Raw genomic sequence first — 21,114 nt, 5'->3', positions numbered from 1 at the left:
AAAGTGCTATACTGCAGGTCTTCATAAACATTAAATTTTCAGCATTCAAGTGATTTTTTTGGTGCCCTTCCCCATCTTGTGAAGCCATCATTTTATAGATCAGTATCCAAAGAGCTCAATGATCCCAATTTGTTCTATGTATCAGCACAGCTAATTGCTTTGGTTCAAAAATTAAAATTAAACATTATATATTTTTAAAAATGATCAAACCACATAACTACACCAATGTTCCGCCTCGCTTTAGAGCAGTTGTTCTGGTAAACAGTAAAAAAAAAATCAGCATATTGAGTTTCTGTTTTAAACTACTGTCTGAGATGCAGTCAGCCTGTAGCAGACTAGAAACATACAACTGCAGTCTGGCAGTGAGCCAACACCCAGAACAATAACCTTGACTATCCTAAACGATAGCCAGAAAGAAAAAGAGCTGTCTCCATTATCATGTTTTCATCATATTGTTACAGTAACCTTATTAATGACAGTTAAGAAAGGTGTTTAAAACCAAGTACCTTTTAATTTTATTTATTTAACTGATTCTGTCTATCTTGCTCATCTTCCCAAGTTTATGCAATGGTGACTACTGGGAGGGGTATGTTGGCAGCAACCACTAAACAAAGAATGACACTCACCCTCTACACAGTTCTTCCCATCTTCTTGCGTCTGCCTTTGTCCAATTTCCTCTCTCGGTAAGAGGAAAGGAAAACGCTACATTATTGTTCTCTTGTTCAAAACTTCTCACATCTAGCATATACACCCATGACAAAGATATTCAGCACTTTTAAAATAAAAATCAAACCGTGGGAACTGCACCATAGGCCGTTACTATCTTTGCAATGTACCACCAGCTACTTCCCCCATTCTTTCGGTAGAATGTTTGCATACCTATCAATTTAGCCAACCCTGTCGCGATAGTTGATTATTCTAGTTCTTAGAGTTTAGCATTTTTTAAAGGCAGGAAAATGTGTTTTACTTAAGTTGAACTTTTTTGCAAACCAGATTTTGAACTAATTTAAAGTCAACATTATAAATCTACAAGCTATTATCAGTCTCTGCAGAGCAATGTTCCTGTTTTGTTTTTATTAAATAATGCAGACTTTGTGTGCCGAAGGCCCTACCCATTTCTCAACGCAAGGTGGAGCAGCTACATTGACTTACAATGATGTGCCCAAATCACAACAATATGCAGTAATTGGACAACACTTCTGTGGAATTCCTTGTGGCAATAACTGAAGCAAGACTTCTCTTCAGACTAATTACAGTATTAGGCGTCTGTATATGCATTTTGCAGTCTTACCTCAAGTATTAGTGGCAGACAGCTCACAATAACTTTGCAACTTAGTTAGAAGCACACGCCAAATATCAAGATTCGTCAACTCACCCTTCAGTTCAAACTTTAGGATAGAAAATGGTTAATGCAACTCTGGCTCTGACTGACAAGATATAATAGGGTGCTGTTTACATTAATTCTTTCAAATAACATAAAAATTAAAATGAGCTTATATTATCCACAATGTATTTCAGCCTATTCCGATCGCTCAGCCTATTGTTTAAAGTTTAATTGCTCCAGGTTAAATTTGATCTTCATATGTTACAAGCATTAAATTTACCGTTGGCTATATCTACCTCTACATTACTGATCACTCGTCGCACTCTATGTTTTGGAACAACATTCTTCCAAACAGGATTGTTTAATTTAAAAATAAACTTACATTATTTAAAATAAGCTATTATTTATGATGCAACACTAGTCAACAATTCCCCCTCCGAACCATTAACAACTGTAAAATAAACGCTTTTTTGGGTCCATACCTTGCACAGAGACCTGCCCCTGCCCTTCCTGATCTCCGCCTCGCGCAGCAGTCCTGGACCTTTTTATCCTGGCACTCAAGGTTACATTTACATGTTTTGCTGAGTCACCAATACGCAATGTTGAATAGCTTTCTGGGACTTTCTGGAAAAATCTACATGGACTGTCTTATCCAGTCGAAAAAAACCCCCCGAATGACTGGCATCCAAGCGTTCGGTGCTAATGCTGTGAGGATCCAGCAGTGGGCAACACGACACAGGCTATAAAGCGTGAAGGGAGCACAGACGTCTTCCACAAACAGCAGGGAGTTTTATCCTGGTTCACTGTCAATTATTTTCCTTCATCATCGCCTCTGAGAGCGTTTATGAGACTCAAAGGCACGGGAAATACTTAAATCAGGTTAAATGACCAGTAGGAATGTACATTCTGATCATGATAAGTTTTTATTTTTATGAACTTGCCGGGAATTGTTGAGGGATATTATCTTCTAATGTTGAGAAGCATTAGGAGAACCAGGCATTGAAAAATGTTTTTTCACGTTAGTTTCTAAGGGATGAGTTACACTTTGTATGTTGCTAGACGTTTCTTTCCAATTAGACTAAAGGGAACTTTGAACGAAACTTTTTACACTTTTAAGAGCTCTGATCTGCATATTTGTCACCATAAAGTGATTTTTTAAAAAAAAACCCTATTTGTTTACCATTTGCATCCCCCAACTGCGGTTACCCTGCAAGCTGACAACATGGTCGCTGCTTCCCTGGAAATATTTGTGTAAAATGAGCTAAGGTCACGGTTCTCCAAATGTGAAACATATCGCCTGGGCAAAAACGTCCAGCTTTCTTTTAAAAGTGAGGATGTTTATTCAGGCTCCAGAACAAGTAAGATTAGTGCAAGTTTTAAGTTGCAGTCAGCGTTTCTCAGACATGTTTTCATGAAGGAAAGTTAGCCGAAAGCTGGGTATGTAATCATGACGTGCTTTGAAAAAAAATCGTCTGTAATTTTTAAAATATAAATAAAACGATCATAATTAAATCTATACTTCAGACTTTTTTTTGCAACTAATTGCATGTCTGCGTCTTTCTGTGCTTGTGTTCATTTCAACATTATCTGAAACGTTTATTGAATTACAGGAAGTTCTTGTCTGGCTAACTTTCCAAGGAAGGTTTTGTTTTCATGGTGCGATGCAACAGGCGTTTATTGCAGATAGAATACAATAACAGAACATGAAAGGTTAGTACTTTATCTCCGTTTCCTTTTGCTGAAAAGTTTGTGCGCTCAGTTTTTTTTTTCGATACTTGTTTTCCATTTCTGCAACTCTACTAATGCAGTCAGCATTAAAAGGCATGTGTATATTTAATGTGCATCTCTCTACGCGCTCATTCTTGTAGCAAGTATGGCCCAGGACCTTTTAGAGTGGCCAAGTGCTTGCTTTAGAATATTGGATTAAATTTGATTGTTACCATTTTTGACATCATTGTTGCTATGGGATTGTGTTAACAATTTTCAGAACAATTTCTACTGTAGAACACTGCAATTGTGAAACAAGATTATTTGTCATGTAATTTTTTGGTGCAATATCAGTTTGTACTTGTTCAAACATTCTACATATATATATTTGTGAATAGCATTGAGAATAGAGCATTCCCCTCAAAGGATATTCACTATCAAGTAAATGTGTCATTTTAATCTCAATAACTAGTGGAATAGATAGCCTTTAATAACCAGAAGGGTAGAACATACAGCTGCAACTAGATAAAGCTAGATAAAACCTTGCTTAGATCACAGCCGGAGCACTGTCTCCAGTTCTTGGCCTCCCACCCTGGGAAATATATATTGTTCTGGGAAAAAATGCATTTTGGGTTCACCAGGGTATTATCAGGAGTTTGAGTTAAATTACAAGGAGAGATTACATCAACTTGAATCATTGAATGGTTACAGTACAGACAGTGACCATTTGGCCTGCTATGTGTGGGCCAGCTGTTTGTAGGGAAAATCATTTAACCCTACTCCTTCATGTGTATCCCTACCTCTCAGATTTTTGTTTTCCGTTTCAGGTGCTTTTCTAAAGCCTTTTTTGAAAGCCATAATTATACTTCATTTACACTCTCAGGAAGTTCAGTAAGGCTTGTGTTCTCTGGCATTAAAGAGTAGTTTGATTAAGCATTTTAGAATTTTGAACATAATTTGTAGGATAGGCAGAAATAAACAATTTCTGCTGGTGGGAGAATAAGAACACAGGAGCAGGAGTAGGCCAGACTGTGCTCTGCTTTTCTATATCATGGCTGATCATCTACCTCCACTGTATTCCTGCACCATCCCCATAATACTCCTTGGTCCTTTGTCCCATTAATCCCTAGAATTTCATCTATTTCAATCTTGAACATTGAGCTACCAAAGCTCTCTAGGACAAATAATTCTAAAGATTTACCAATATCTGAGTGAAGAAGTTCCCTCTCACTTCAGTAATAAATGGCATAACTCTTATTTGAAGATTGTGACCTTTGGTTCTAGCGCACCCATCAGCCAGCGGAAACATCCTTTCTGCCTCTACTTTGTCTATCACTTTACCAGTGCTTCAAGTTTCAGTGTGATGAACTCTCAGTCTTCTTAATTATAGAAAATAGAGGCCCAAGTTCTTCAGTCTCTCTTCTCATAGGACAACCTACTCATTCCAGAGGTTAGTCAAGCGAACCTCCATTGCATTCCCTCTATGGCAAGCATATCCTTCATTAGTAGAGGACAAAAACTCCACACCCTTCTCCAGAAGGGAGCCTCATGAAGGCTCTATACAGTTGAATCCTGTACTCATGATATAAAGGTCAATATGCCATTTGCTTTCCTAGTTGCTTATTGCACATACATGCTTGGGTAAGTGACTTATGAACGAGGAAACTCAGGTCTCTTTAAATGTGAATATTTCTCAAGCTCACACCATTTAACAAATACTCTGCTCACTTCTATTCCTTTTACCAACATGATAAATCTTGCACGCGTCCACTTTATAGACTGTCTGCCATATTCTTGCCCATTCATCCAGCCTGGCCAAAACCAATTGAAGCCTTTTTGCAACATCCTCATGTAACACATGCCCACCTGCTTTGTGTTATCCACAAACTTGGATACATTACGTTTGCTTCTGACATGTATCATTGATGTAGAGTGGGAAAAGCTGTGGCTCAAGCACTAATCCGTGCAACACCTCACTAGGACCTTAGAGCCTGCTAACGTGAAAATGACCTATTTATTCTTACTGTTTGTTTTCTTTCTGTTCACTATTCCTCAGTCTGTGCCAGTACACTCACTCACATCTCATGAGCTCTAATTTTATTTACTAACTTCTTGTGAGTCCTTTGTAGAAAGTCATCTGAAAACACAAACATACCACATCTCTTGGTTTCCCCTTATCTACTCAGTCAGAAACATGTTCAAACAGATTTGTCAAATGTGACGTCCTCTTTGTAAATCTATGTTGGCCCAGCCTAATCAAATTATTATTTAAATATCCATTTATCACATCCTTTATTATAGAATCAAGTACTTTCCCAACGGCCAATATCAGACGAAGAGGTCTGGAGGCTTTTTCTGTTCTTCCATTGTTTAAATAGCGCAGTTACATTTGCAACCTTTCAATCTATAGACACAGTCCCGAACCTATAGAATTTTGAAACATGATCACTAATACATCCACCATCTCTGTGGCCACCTCCATCAACACTCTAGGATGTAGATTGTTGAGTCCCTAGGATTTGAGAACTTTCACTGTTATTAATTCCTCCAATGCTACTTTCTTACAAATACTAATTTCTTCTCATTAGTGTCTTAGATCCATTATTTCTGCGATCTCTTATGTCTCCTCCTCCACAATAGACACAGTAATTATTTAGCTTCCTGTCATTTCCTTATTCCCTACTATAAAATTTCCTGTGCCCGATATTTGCTTTTGACAATCTTTTCCTTTTTCGGAGCCTATTGTCTTTATAAAGGCTCCTTGCTAGTTTACGTTCATATTCTAATCTCCCTTTCTATACCAAATTGTTGATCATCTTTTGACAAATTCTAATCTGTTTCTAATCCTCAGGCTTATTACATTTTGGTAACTTGATCAGCCTAATATATTCTTCGACCTAATATATTCTTCAAGTATATTTGTTAGCTAGAGGTGTTTCACCTTTCCTGTTGAATTTTTGTGCTTTAAAGCAATGTGTGTTTGTTGTAAACAATGCATAAATTCATTAAATACTAGCTATCACCAGCGTTTCCCCAATCCACCCAAGTAAACTTGCATTTCGTACCTTTGTAGTTTTCTTTGTTTACTTTTAAGACCCTAGTTTTTGGATTTTTCCTTAAAAATCAGAGCTTCATCATTTAGTAGAAGCAGATCATTTTGAGTAGGATAGTAAGTATGTGGAACTCATTTCCACCAACAGCAATAGATGCTACATCAATTAATAATGTAAAATCAATGATCTAAGCAGGATTGGATTAGATTAGATTCTGTACAGTATGGAAACAGGCCCTTCGACCCAACAAGTCCACACCAACCCTCTGAAGAGTAACCCACCCAGACCCTACCTCCTACTACTACGGGCAATTTAGCATGGCCAATTCACCTGACCTGCACATCTTTGGATCATGGGAGGAACCGGAGCACCTGGAGAAAACCCCATGCAGGCACGGGGAGAATGTGCAAACTCCACACAGTCACCCGAGGCGGGCCCCTGGTGCTGTATGACAGCAGTGCTAACCACTGAGCCACCATCCCGCCTGAGTATGAGCTTGGTTTATTGTTGTCACATGTATGGAGATACAATAAAACATGTTGTTTTGCATGCTATGCAGGCAGATTGTTCTGCTCCCCGATGCACTTTGTGTGGTACAGAGTATAGAATACAGTATTACAGCCACAGAGAAGGTGCAGAGAGAGAGACCAACATTAATATTTGAGAGGTCTGAGTATGGAGTGCTATGACATTAAGGTGGATCACTGCTGTTAGGATGCAGATCCAATGTGATCTATTTGAATGACCAAACAAGCTTGAAGGACTGAATGAGTGCAGCTGTTCCACTGTTTCAAGATCCTGAGCCCAGGTTACATCAACTACAAATTTGAGGTAGCAATTGAGAGCACAGTTTCTTGTAGAACCTTTGATCTACAACTGTATGCAGGAAATATAGAGTTCCCACTACATTGGCATGGTTTCTGCAATTACAGGGTCCCAACTTGTAACTTGTGAATTTTGGTGAGGACAAGGATGACTTTGGTGGTAATGCTCGTTCAGTCATAAAACCACTACCAGTACTCACTGACTGTGTATCCGAAAAGCTGAGCTGATAGTTATTATGTATTGCACTAAGACTAACACATGCTCAACTGCAGACGACTGTTATTGAGCACACTTTATTTACACTTATCAACAGTGAGGGAAATACAATAAAATGCTTGAGATCTAGTCTTTTTTACACTTACTCCTCACTTGAATAATACTTGTACATGTACCATTTTATATTTTAACATATATATGTTTCTAGAATGTCCATGATTAAACTAACGTTGATGATACCTGAAAATTTAAGTTGGGTTGCTACTTTTACAGCCAAGTGCTGGCAAATGAGACTAGATTAATTCAGGATATCTGGTCAGCATGGACAAGTTGGACTGAAGGGTTTGTTTGAGCAGTATGAGCAATGGATTGCTCATATACAGTATGAGCAATGGATTGATTTAAAAGTTTTTAAGATATCTTACCACTAGTGTGTTGTTAATAAAATATTATCATTTAGCAAGAAAGAATGAAAATAGCATGGGCTTTCAAGTCCTGAAGAAGGGCTTATGCCCGAAACGTCGATTCTCCTGTTCCCTGGATGCTGCCTGACCTGCTGCGCTTTTCCAGCAACACATTTCCAGCTCTGATCTCCAGCATCTGCAGACCCCACTTTCTCCTGGGGAAAAACCCTTGGCTATTCACCGTAACCGTGAGTCTTGTAATTTAATAAACCTCAAAAAGGTCACCCCTCAGCCTCTGACACTTCAGGGAAAATAGTCCCAGCCTATTCAGCCTCACCCATATAGCTCAAGCCCTCCAATTTTGACAGTGTCCTTGTAAATCTTTTCTGAGCCCTTTCAAGTTTCACAACATCTTTCCTATAGCAGTGAGACCAGAATTGAACACAGTATTCCAAAAGTGGCCAAATGTCCTGTACAGCTGCAACATGACCTCCCAACTCTTGTACACAATGTGGTGACTATTAAAGGCAAGCATGCCAAACAACTTCTTCACTATCCTGCCTACCTGTGATTCCACTTTCAAGGAACTATGAACCTGTGCCCCCTTTTGTCAGTCTTCCTCTTTCAAGTAACTTAACATCATGAAACTGGAAGCAGGCCCTTTGGCCCATCAAGTACACTCTGACCCTCCAAAGAGCATCCCACCCAGACCCACCCCATCTCTGTAACCCTGCAATTCCCATGCCTAACACACACAATGGGCAATTTAGCATGGCCAATATACCTGGCCTGCTCATCTTTGGACTGTGGGAGGAAACCGGAGCATCAAGAGGAAACCAGTGCAGACATGGGGGGAATGTGCAAACTCCACACAGATAGTTGCCCAAAGGTGGAATTGAACCCAGGTCCCTTGCGTAATGCGGCAGCATTGCTAACCACTGAGCCACTATGCTGCCCACTTTCTTCCACATCATCACCTTTCTGTTATACCAAAACTAACACATGATCAACAGCACACAGCGAATATTGAACTAGATTTATTTATACGTCCTCAAATGAGAAGCCATTGTCACAAACTAATCTGACCTTTAAACATGCTGCAATTGGTAACATTAATCAGTCAATACCTATAGAGTCATTGGTGTAATTTTGTAGTCTTGGTCTGAATTTTCAATTTGAGGGCAGGAGGTAGAAGCCCGGATTGTTTCTCAGTCTTGATCTGACCCATGGGCTAACAGTCACTCACTGGAATTTAGACTGGTGGCAAGGAGACACATTCCATGTCCACTTAAAGGTGGAAAGTGGGCTTTCAAAATGCTTTCAAAGTGGCAGGAAGGTGGTGGCAGAATATCTTGGAATTTCCTCCACAGGATGGCCTTTACCTGGACTCATCTATGTCAGACAGGGAAGACATGTAGTTGTCTTGCGACCGTCGCCCAGCTTGTTGCTGGTTGGCTCCCTCCAGGTAGTAAAAGCTTCAAAGATACCCCCTCCCAATCACCTCTGGCTCCACACTACCCCCATTGCATCAGGAAACTGGGAGTGACTGGGAAAATCCTTATTTACTGTTAACAAGGCTCCAATTGCCTGTCATTCTAAGCAGGAATGATATATGGTGAAGAGAATGTGAACCAAATTTGGCAAATAAGTGCTATTTTTAATTTTCTAACTCATTCCTGAAACATAGGACCCCAGTAGAACTTCAGAATCAAATATTGTGTGCTAACAGGAATTTCTGCCATCTGCAAGGGATAGGGCAGAAATGAAGAAAGAAAGTATTTGGAGTAATTTAGCAATCAGTTAAAGCTTTGCTAATATTGTTACCAGATATCTAGTTCAGAGGAGATTTTTCTTGGAGCTGGAAATGTAATCCAAATTTCAAATTAAAGCTGTATTGTGGCTTCAAATCATTTCATGTACAACACAACTCATTCCAATGAAAACTTGGTTGAACTATATGCAGAATTTTTAAACAGACACAATTTTAAAAGAAGTGTAAAGCTTGGTATCTTACAGAAAAAATAATTTTATGTAAATCAAAAGGAAAAAAGCACAGAAATACAAGAACTGAATTTTCCATGGACTAATGGCAAGATGCCTACAACTTTCCAATATGTGCTGTTTTCTGGTGTGGTTTGTCACTGCCAGCACTATTCAAAAATTATGCTTTTAACTTTCTCATTTTGTTCAAACTACAATTATGCTAATACAAATTAAAATTAAACATAGGCAATTCAGACTTATTCTGTGATTCGCTGGAATGTTATTCACTAGCTTTTTGCCCAAGGCTGCAATCCCTTGCTGAGATTTGCTCAAGAACCACTCTGTGGAGCACTCACTTTGGAATGATGGGGGTCATCTATGATCCTGATTTTAATAATCATTTTAATTAGTAAAGAACAGTAGTAGGTGCTAATAAAGAACCAATCACCTCTGCACAGACAAGAGATAAGAGTCCATAGGCAGAATCTTCTGAGCCCTGAACAATGTAGGCATTGGTGAGGAAGTCAGAAGAATCACATGAGATTGCCATGAGGAGCTTCTTGACATCAAGAGCAAAAAGTTCCCTTTTCTAACCAGATGCTGAACAGTGGGATGAGATTATCACCAGTGAGTGGTGAGAAGCCTATTTGCATGCACCTACTTGTCATAATATCCTCATTATTCTGTCATTTCGCCTCATTGATATGCTTTCCCATTCTCCCATCTGCCAGACAGAAACTAAACATCGACCATTCCTGATATGAAAATCAAAGCAGTTACCTGGTGGCTCCAGCTTGCTGGTTGCTCCTCTGGCCCTCCATTTGTCACCAGCATCTCAGGGCATTCTTCATGGTCAGTGATCACATGTAGGCTCATCCACTAGGATAAAGTGTGTTGCTGGAAAAGTGCAGCAGGTCAGGCAGCATTGAAGGAGCAGGAGAATCGAAGGGCTTATGCCCGAAACGTCGATTCTCCATTCACTAGAATGCCCAGTTTCCCCTCAGTAAAGTTGGTAACATGTCTGAGCCAATTGAAAGGAATCACGAAGGATAGCTGTAGACTGCCAGCATTGTGTAAAGATGATAGTGCCTGTATTAGAACTTCTTCAGTACTGCAAAAGAGAAACTGCCTAATTTATGTACCTATGTCTATTCATGTGAGAAATGAACTTATAACCTCCTGATTTAAATGCAGGTTTGCTGTCTTGAGCTGAAGTTAATATCTAGATCAAATTATGAGAGACATTTATCCAAACTTCTGCAAGCCTAGCCATTCCTTTTAGTTATGGCTTTACCAACAACACAGTTTTATAAAATATTGACAGATTCATCAATGTTTAGCATCGGAATGCAATCCCACAACCAACAGATCTGATTTAAGTAACAGTCCTGCCAAAACCAGTTGTGGATGGTAGTAGACAATTGTGGAACTAACAGAAGCAGCAGATACCATAAACATTCCCATCCTCCTTGAGAGGGTAAGGACAATAATACAAGAGACCAGGTTGAAGCATTTGCATCATTTTCACCCAGAGTGGATGATCCATCACAGCCTCTTCTTGAGGTCCCCAACATTATAGAACACAGACACCATTCTTCAGCCAATTTGATTTATTCTTTTTATATCAAGAAACAGCTGAAGGTACTGGACACAGTAAAGGCTATGTGTCCTGATAATGAGCCAACAATAATACAGAAGATTGTTCTTGAAATAGTCACATCTCTCTCCATGTTTTGCCACCATCACTATCCAGTGGAATTACCCGATCATGTGATGTCCTGTTCAGACAAAGTGGAACAAATCCATTCTTGCTAATGATTGCTTCTTGGAAGGCGTCATCAACAGTATCATCGAGCAGTAATAACCTGCTCACTGAAGCTCAGTTTGGGTTCTGCCTGGGCCATTCAGTCTCTAACTTCATGAAGGCCTTGGACAAACATGGACAAAAGAGCAGAATTCAAAGGGAAGTCAGACTTGATTGATTGTAATGACTTCAAGGTAGCAGTTGATCAAATGTAACATCCTGGAGTCCTTACCAAATTGAAATCAATAGGAATTGAGTGAAAATTGTCACTAATTCTCTCAGAAACTTTGGGGATATAATGCAAATGGCTGAACTTGACTTTTTATAAGGAAAGATCAACAGTTCGGAGAGCAGACGCAAGCTTTGCTTCCATGATGCTGATTATACTAAGAAATCTCATAATAATCTTAGCAAATGTTAGTAGTTTGTCAGTTGACATCTCTAATGTTAGGAAATGTACCTTTGGTACATTAATGGTGTATGTGCATTGTTTGATATTGTACCTTCTGAGGTTTGGAACTGAAGTGTAGGTCATGCTTGATGGAACCCCAAGGTAAGAATATGAATAATTGTGGAACAGTTCTGTCTCAATTCTGGAACAATCAGACCTTCTATGTGAAGCCAGATATGAAACACTTGCAGGAACTCAAAGTCAGTTTCTTCCTTCTGTGCAGCCTTTTAGTGGAGGAAAATGCTTCAGTTTCAAATAACACTGTCCTCCTTTGATGTACCCTCTGCAACACAACTGCAACTCCTCAACATCAAAGGAGCAATGTTGCCACATGTTTCTACGGACATCACAGCTTTCTCTTTAAAGGCAAATTCCAGCCTTTTAAGAGCAGCTGTTACTCCGGAATTCCTGTTCCTGTTCCTTGTTGTAAGTGGGTTGCTACAAGCTGAGCTCTCTGTGAGTGCCACTATCTACCCAGAATAGGGGGAAAGACTGCCATCGGAAAAGTTAAAATAATCTGCAGCCTGGGGTCAATTTTTGTTTTGCCAGAGTTACAAAATTGAGCTTCAGAAAAGTTTTTAATTAGTAAGAAAGAGATAAATTGTATCTAATGAATAATCATTTTTCCTAATTTCAAATTGGGGTTCTGCACATGATGTTTCTGAATGGATTAATTGAGTCAGTCAGTAAATGACTTAAAGCACATGTGAGTTCTGAAGAAGAATCCTACTGAACTCAAGAAGTTAAATCTATTTTTCTCTTCACAGTGCTGCAAGACTTACTGAGCTTCTCCTGCACTTGCCTTTTTTCACTAAAGGTCTCCAGCATCTGCAGTACTTTACTTGTATTAGAGCACAAATGGAAATGTTTGATGAGTAAGACCTCAAAACCAACTCCAAGCTCATCAGCTACAGAGTGTGTATGCAGTTCTGGATAGAGCGGAGATGTGAACAATGAACAGCAGACAGCTCAGGTGCTCAGAGAAATCTTAACAGTGATGCATTGGCAAAATCCCACAAATTCAGTGGCAGGATAAGCACTCCTATATCAATTTCTCCTCTCAGGCCAACATTTCCACCATTAAGGCACTGGTTGTGGTTAATCTGCTGTAATGATTGGGCCACATTTTCTGTTTGCCTGACCGAAGACTCCTCAAGTAAGTGCTCTACGTAGAGCTTTGTCATGGCAAGTGTCTGCCAGGAGGGCAGAGAAAATGCTTCAAGGATATTGTCAAAATGTCCCTAAAATTGCAACATCCTACCGACTCATGGGACTCCCATCTTCCCCCACCTTGACCCCCATACTACCACGTAGCAGGGTGAACTGTTTACTTACTTCAGGATCCACTTTGGAGTGGAAGAAATTCATCCTCAATCATGAGAGTTTGCCTAAGAAGTGTCATGGCTGTACCCTTGGCCTTTTTAATAATTGCAGAGCGATCAATTTCTTTAATTACTTTACAGGTGTTGTGTATTTTTAAAGAAATGTCTGAGTGATGTATAGTAGTTGCTAAACATTGCAAGAAAATGCGCTGTAGTCCCTGCACATTGTGAAAGTGGGACACTATCAGGTAACTTTTTTTGTGTTTGATGTAGCTGGGGTGTGGTGCTGAGCCTGGTGCACAATAGAATATGTTTGATTTACATTTTGGAGTTATTTTATGCTGTCATAAATCACGCTTCAGTAATATTCTTAGGCCAGCAGGAGATCAGCAATCAATACACAGTGAGAGTTAGGAAGCAGAGCTTTCAGTCAGTCAGTATGTAGTCCATCTGAGATTTAGATCCAGTGTCTAGCACGAAGTGCTTTGGGATCCTTGTCTGCTGCTGATCCTATTGTTGTCAGCTAGTCATGACTACTCCTCCCACCCGGTCCTCCACAATGTGCTAGCAGTAACATAGTATACACTACCTATTTTTTTTCCCTGATACTGGAAAGAAGGTGCTTTATGATGCTGATCCTGGATGTTAATCATCACCACCCTGACCAGTATGCCCAGCAAGATGATCATTCTTTACTTGTTCCATGCAATATACCCTTGTAATCTGTAAACATGATTCTAACCAATAGGTCAAAGTGTTGTTCAATTCATTGTGAATGGTTGCATACTCTTTAAGGATGCCACATTCAGAATTATAAGCAAAGAGAGAACGCAACTAAGCTGATGACAATTGAAATGCTTACACTTTACAATGTCCTACGGAATGACATTTATGTAGGCACGTGCGCAGAAGGCAGCAGCGACTGACAGCATTGCATGTCTTTGGTCAGTTGAAGTTATACTCCTGTCAAAGTTTGTCCTCTTCACAGAGAAACACAAAGTGCTGGGAATTGGTATTGACCAATATAACCATAATTCACAGTATCCTGCAGCAAATTCAGTGCACGCTTCAAGCACTCACCTAGGTACTTGAACCTGGAGTGAGTTTGTAGAAGTAACTCAGGTGTGATACAGTTCAAAACTGTTTCTTGTCATATGACCAGGCATTTTCTGAGGCCTGCTTCCACTCTTGAGTATTGGCCTTAATGCAGTACTCAGGCTCACATATTAAACAAAGTTCTGTTGCTTACACAAAGCGTATTGTCATAGCAATACCAGTGACATCTGCAGCGACATAAACCACGATAGTATAACACTCCTGAATTCTCTAGTGTGAAGAGGCTGTGAGTTCAAGACTCTCAGCATTTTTCTGCCCGTTTCAACTCACTAAAATTATAATGAATATCCTTGCACCAGAGATTTCTGAGCCAGTTCCTTACCCCTGCTGTGGAGAGACACTTGCAGGGTTCTCACTGTTGTGCTCACAACAATTTTAACAGCTGGATTACAACAGGACAAGGAACGAAGTACATGGCTAGTACAAGGATCTGCCTATTCCAGTGATCATGCTTTGTTTTAATGACTATCTGCAGGATTTGATGGCAGGCCTCATCTGCACCAGAGGGATGTTCTTAAGTTCTTAGCTTACCCAAGATGGTCAAGCTAAATGATCCGTTATCTGAGGAATGTGTATATACTGAATGCATGTTCTGCTGTTGGATGTGAGTGGCTTAAGTCCTTGCAGTAGGAACTGTTTTGAAAATGAGAACAGACTAAAATTTATCCTAAAATAAAAATATTGTGTAAGCTTCTGCAAAAATGAGATTGGACTTGTACTATTCTCCATATTGATGCTCAAATACTGGTTATTTGTTAATAGGATTGATTTCAGTTCTGTTTTTATTTAGAGTCATACAGCATGGAAATGGACCCATTGGTCCAACCAGTCTATGCCGAACAGAATCCCAAACTAAACTTGTCCCATCTGCTTTTGGCCCATAACCCTCCAAATCTTGCTTATTCGTGTACTTATCCAAATGTCTTTTAAATGTTGTAATTGTACTCACATCCACCATTTCCTCAGGAAGTTCATTCCACATGGGAACCACCCTCTATGTTTTAAAAAAAAATGCCCTTTGTGTCTTTTTAAAATCTCTCTCCTCTCACCTTAAAAATGTGCCCCCTGTTCTGCACAGGGTGACATAAGTGCATTCAGTGTCTCATGTACTGTTGGGAAAGTAACACTGATCGACTCAAAGACTTACTGATGCTGAATTTGATGTAAGCATTTTCATGATGGAATAAGTGAATCAGTGAAGCACCAACATCTGACCAACTTTAGCAGTTACCTGGATAAGTGTTCAATGTCATGACCATTTTCATTGGCATTCATCTATTTACTGACCTTGATGAAGAGGCCAAATATATTGTAGCTAAATTTGTTAGTTATACAAAGATGAGTTGGAGAGCAAGTTGTGAGAAGGATATAAGTCTGAAAAGAGGTATAGATGGGTTAAGTGAGTGTTCAAAAATTGGCAGATAGTGTATGGGGAAAATGTGAGACTGTCCAGACTGGCAGGAAGAATTGTAAAGGAAAGTATTACTTTAATGGAGAGATACAGAATGCTGTGATACAAATGGATCTGGTTGTCCTTGCACATGATTCACAAAATGTTAGCATTGTAGGTACAGCAAGTAATTATGAATGCAAATAGAATGTTGGCCTTCATTGCAAGGATCATGGAGTATAAAAATAGGAGTCTTGTTATTGTTTCATTGTATTCTAATGTAGGTTCTTCGGGTCTTAATGCAAGCTCAGGCCAAATTCCATAGGAATAGTTTTACAATGTGAACATCGAATCCTCATACAGTGGAAGCAGGCCATTCATCACATCAAGTCCATTCCAACAAGACCCAACCCCCTATAACCCTGCATTTCCCATTGCCAATCCACCCTAACCTGCACATCTTTGGACTCTGGGAGGAAACTGGAGTCCTCTGAGGAAAACCATGTAGACACGGGGAGAAAGTGTAAAATGCACACACAGACAGTAACTCGAGGCTGGAATCGAACCCAGGTACCTGCTGTGTGAGGCAGCAGTGCTAACCACTGAGCCACTATGTTGCCGTAATGGTGACCATGACATGATCACTGATTGTTGTAAAAACCCATCTGGTTCAGTCATATCCTTTTGGGAATCTGCCAGCCTTAATGTGTTCTTCCCTAAACCTGGCCTCTTAACTACCCTTTGAAATGGCCTCACAAGTTATTCAGTTCAAAGACAACTAAATGCTGGCAGGCCTCTCATGAAAGAATAATAATTCCAGGAAGAACTTGGAAAATCGCTGATTGCGCTGACTATGTAGAGACAGATGCACAGAGTGAGAACCTGGCGGCCAACAAGGTTGGATTCCAGCCACCTTCCAGTGCACACACTCACACTAAGCCTGTCTATTGTTTTACTGTACATGATGGGAGGCCAAGGAACGGATTCCAACTTCTTCATAGAACACTAACTCATGACTGTTAAGGTCACAGTCACATCACTGCTTATCTACATATTCATCAAGCCATGTCACTGCAATTATACACAGCATTGGTGAGACTGTACTATGAGACCTAAGTACAGCATTAATTGGAAACACTAGCTTTCGGAGCACCGCTCCTTCGTCAGGTGGTTGTGGAGAATACAATTATATGACGCAGAATTTATAGCAAAAGTTTACAGTGTGATATAACTGAAATTATACATTGAAAAATACCTTGATTGTCTGTTGAGTCTTTCATCTGTTCGAATACCATGATAGTTTCACTTCTTTCATATGTAAATCACAAAACTTTTTTTAAAAAGTTACATTCTCAGGTTAACTGTAACAGTTGGTATCAGCCAGATAATATGTTGAAAATGTTAACCCCCTATGTTCTCGGTCTGTGCCATAATGCTTAAACTGATTCTAATCTAAAAAGTGAGATAATAGAGTCTGACATGAATTCATGCAGTTTTTGAGCAAAGTACAAGGCAAGTCTGCGAGTACAAATACACCCCACAAATGTATATGTGTGTGTGTCTGTCTGTCTGTCTGTTTGGGGTGGGGGATTGTGAATGTGAGAGTGAGCGTATATGTGTGTGTGTGTATGTGAGTGTAGAGTGTCTAAGTCTGTGAGAGGGTGCATGTGGGAGTGTGTGTGTCTGTAGGACTGTGTGTGTCTGGGGTGGGGGGTTGTGAGTGTCTGTGAGAGACAGTGTATATATGTGTGTGAGTGTAAAGTGGTCTAAGTCTGTGAGAAGATGCATTTGTGAGTATGGGAGTGTGTGTGTGCGTGTCTGTGTATACGTGTGTCTGTGTATACGTGTGTCTGTGTATACGTGTGTCTGTGTATACGTGTGTCTGTGTGTAGGAGTGTCTGTGTGTATGTATAGTGCAATGGTGGCCACCTGTAGTGTGACATGAACCCAAGGTCCCGGTTGAGGCCCTCGCTATGGGTACGGAATTTAGCTATCAGCCTCTGCTCGGCCACTTTTCGCTGCTGCCTGTCTCGAAGTCCGTCTTGGAGGATGGTCACCCAAAAGTCCGAGGTTGAATGTCCTGGATTGCTGAAGTGTTCCCCAACTGTGTTGGGGACAGGCAGCAGGGAAAAGTGGCCAAGCAGAGACTGATAGCTAAATTCCGTACCCATAGGGAGGGCCTCAATTGGGACCTTGGGTTCATGACACACTACAGGTAACTACCATTGCACTATACACACACATACACACACACGCGCACTCCTATACACACACAGACACACATATATATATATAGACATGCACACAGACACTCACACACACTCGTACAGACACAGACACTCCCACACTCTCACATGCATCCTCTCTCAGACTTAGACCACTTTGCACTCTCTCACACGCACACTCTCTCTCACAAACACACAACCCCCCCCACACTCCAGACTACACACACACACACACACACACACAAAAACCCACATGCACACATCTACATATACGTTTGTGGGGTGAATTTGTACTTGCAGAGTTACATTGTACTTTGCTCAAAATCTGCATGTATCCGTGTAAGAATTTGTTAACTCACTTTTTAGATTCGAATCAGTCTAAACATTATGGCACAGAGAGAACACAGGGGGCTAACACCTTCCACATTTTATCTGGCTGACACCAATTGTTACAGTTAACCTGAGAATGTAACTTTTAAAAAGAAGTTTTGTGATTTACATATGAAAGAAGTGAAACTATCATGGTGTTCTAACAGATGAAAGACTCAACAAACAATCAAGGTATTTTTCAATGTATAATTTCAGTTATATCACACTGTAAACTTTTGCTATAAATTCTGCGTCTGACAATTGTGTCCTCCACAACCACCTGATGAAGGAGCAGCGCACCGAAAGCTAGTGCTTCCAATTAAACCTTTTGGACTACAACCTGGTGTTATGTGATTTTTAACATTGTACACCCCAGTCCAACACCGGCAGCTCCAAATCATAAGTACAGTATACAGTTATGGCCAACTTAAGGACTTCCTCACTTAAGCCACAGTTATATTGAAAGTACTTCAGAGAAAAGGTTGTGTAGGTTGCGCTTGAACTCTTTGAAGTTCAGAAGAATGAGATAATCTTATTGAAACATCTAAGATTCTGAGGGGATTTGACAGTATTGATGCTGAAAGGATATTTCTGCCATGGGGCAATCTAAAACAGGAGACACAGTTTAAAAAGAAGGGTCCTCTCATTTAAGATGGAGATGAGGAATTTCTTCTTTGAGGTTCGTTCCTATTTGGAGATGGAGTCAATGAATATATTCATGATAGACAGATTGTTAATTGAAAAGGAGTCAAGGCTCATCTGGAGTTAAGGTCAAACCAAGTCAGCCATGATCTTAGCGAAGGATAGAGTAAGCTTGAGGAGCTGAGTAGGGAAGAAAGAAATGAAGTTCAAAACAGACTAATTGTGCATGTATGTAAATTGGGGTTGGTTAGCTCAGTAGGCTAGCGCAAGTTCAATTCCCACACAGAAGGTCCTACCTTCTGAAATGCAGCCTTGCTTGGTGTCAAATCACCACCAGTTGTCTCTCTTCAATGAAAGAAAAAACAAAGTGACTTTACCTTTTTCTATGTAAGTGCACAGAGTATAGTAAATACGGTTGGAAAGTTACAGAATATGGAATTATGATGTTGTGGTGTCGTGGTGATGGTGACTGGGTGTTAAGTATTCCTGGATATTAGCAATTCGGGAAGGATGAGAAATGGAAGAAGAGGAGGAGGGGTAGGTGTACTGGTTAAGAAGGACATTGCAGTGTTGAAAAGAAAGATGTTTCAGAGGGTTCGAGTACAGCATTAGATGGAGCTACAGAATAAAAAGTGCAAATACATTGCTTGGTGTAGTCTGTAGACAATCAACCAGTGGAAAGAATGTAGAGGAACAAATCTGCAGGGAAATTATAGAGAAATGCCAACATTATAGTGTAGCTATAATGGGGGACTTCAATTACCCAAATATAGACTGAGATATTGGTAGTGTAAGAAGCAGCAATCATTTGATGAAAAGCTGACTTTAATGGGGTAAGAACAGAGTTGAGTAGGAGTCATTGGAATAAACAATTGACGGGAGTAACTGTAACCAAGTAATGAGCTGGCTTCAAAATGATTCCAGTGCGCTTAAGGTATCTTTTCCCGAACAAAAAAGAAACGGCAAACAAATACTGAGTTCCCTGGATGACACAGGAGGTAGAAATTCACATTAGGAAGAACAAGTTTGCTTATGACAGATGTAATGTAGAAAATACAATTAGGAATCAACAGGAATACTCGGAAGTTCTCAGGAAGTGTCATTAATTGGAAACGTTAACTCTTCCCTCTTTGGATGCTGTCAGACCTGCTGAACATTTTAATGCAGACTTTCAACATTTACATGGTTTTTATTTTTTATATGTTTGCATTTTAGACAACAACTTCTCTGGAGAAGAAGAAGAAATGCATTCATTCAGATGTGAACAAAGTGGTTTGTAAAAAGTTTCCATTTCTTTCACAATGATATCGTAACTTTCATATTTTAAGTTTATGTAGTAGCAGAATTCAGTTAAATAATTGGTGAATGGAACCCACCCTTTTAAGAGTCTGGGGAGCGCAGGTGGATTTAACTTCCATTAACTCCTTTGTTGAACCATTTACTCAACACTAGGGTTGGAATAACTGGCACTTATGGCATGGTAGTCCAGATCTATATCAATGCCACAAAGGTGACCAGTAACTGCCTACTGAGGTATTGGAAATTGGCAAAGACTTTGCCACTCAACCAGAAGGATCCAATGCCCACAAAGTACAAAAGATATACAGAGGAATCTCGATTATCTGAATATCAATAATCAGAATTTTGGATTATCCGAAGGGGATCTCAAGATCCTGATAGAAACATTACGTCAAAGAGCTTTTCAACCCTGATCGTGTCTTTTGTTTATAGGTACAATGATAAAGACGAACTCGGGTCACTGAACTGCTGTCTAGAACAGTCCTGGATAGTCCAGGCACAGTCTCTAAATGACTGACGTCCTGCCGTCTCTCTCTCTCTCTCGCTCGCTCGTTCACTCTCATCCCCCACACTTTCCCTGGAGTTCTACATAGGAGTGGACATACACCACCCCCCCCCCCTCCGCAGATAATCTCGTCAACATTGTCCTGTATAGAGCAAAGGTGGAACCTGTCAAGATGTGTGTGTGTCTTACCCCACAAAGGCACCAGCAGCTTTATTGTCGATGTCCAGTCCGGCTGCCCCGAAGACAGGGAGGGGAGTGGGTCAGCCATTCGGTCGGTGGGTGGGGGTGCAGGAATCGGGTCGTTGTCCTGTATAGAGCAAAGGTGGAACCTGTCAAGATGTGTGTGTGTCTTACCCCACAAAGGCACCAGCAGCTTTATTGTCGATGTCCAGTCCGGCTGCCCCGAAGACAGGGAGGGGAGTGGGTCAGCCATTCGGTCGGTGGGTGGGGGTGCAGGAATCGGGTCGGGATGGGGGCAG

General features: G+C 40.3%; 2 protein-coding genes across 4 annotated transcripts in view; one reads left to right on the top strand and one right to left on the bottom strand.

Annotated features, from left to right (window-relative positions):
* The window catches only part of clu (clusterin), a 35,743-nt gene extending 33,851 nt beyond the window's left edge, over positions 1 to 1,892 (bottom strand). Inside the window, exon 1 of one of the 2 annotated variants that reach the window (XM_043685127.1) lies at positions 1,807 to 1,892. The gene's annotated coding sequence lies outside the window, so the exon portion shown is untranslated. Of the gene's footprint in view, positions 1 to 626; positions 646 to 1,806 lie in introns of those variants that run through there. The other variant, XM_043685136.1, reaches the window with a different exon arrangement.
* A 151-nt stretch (positions 1,893 to 2,043) lies between these two features.
* scara3 (scavenger receptor class A, member 3) overlaps positions 2,044 to 21,114 on the top strand; it is a 57,503-nt gene continuing 38,432 nt past the window's right edge. Inside the window, exons 1-3 of one of the 2 annotated variants that reach the window (XM_043685113.1) lie at positions 2,044 to 2,203; positions 2,935 to 3,034; positions 20,047 to 20,103. In XM_043685113.1, the coding sequence (XP_043541048.1) occupies positions 3,028 to 3,034; positions 20,047 to 20,103 (64 nt within the window). In that variant the 5' untranslated portion in view covers positions 2,044 to 2,203; positions 2,935 to 3,027. Of the gene's footprint in view, positions 2,762 to 2,934; positions 3,035 to 20,046; positions 20,104 to 21,114 lie in introns of both variants that reach the window. The other variant, XM_043685119.1, reaches the window with a different exon arrangement.

The sequence above is a fragment of the Chiloscyllium plagiosum genome, chromosome 3, assembly GCF_004010195.1.
Source record: "Chiloscyllium plagiosum isolate BGI_BamShark_2017 chromosome 3, ASM401019v2, whole genome shotgun sequence".
In the NCBI taxonomy this organism is placed as follows: Eukaryota; Metazoa; Chordata; class Chondrichthyes; order Orectolobiformes; family Hemiscylliidae; genus Chiloscyllium; species Chiloscyllium plagiosum.
The sequence above is the reverse complement of the archived record's forward strand: the minus strand, read 5'-3'. Positions and strand labels throughout refer to the sequence as shown.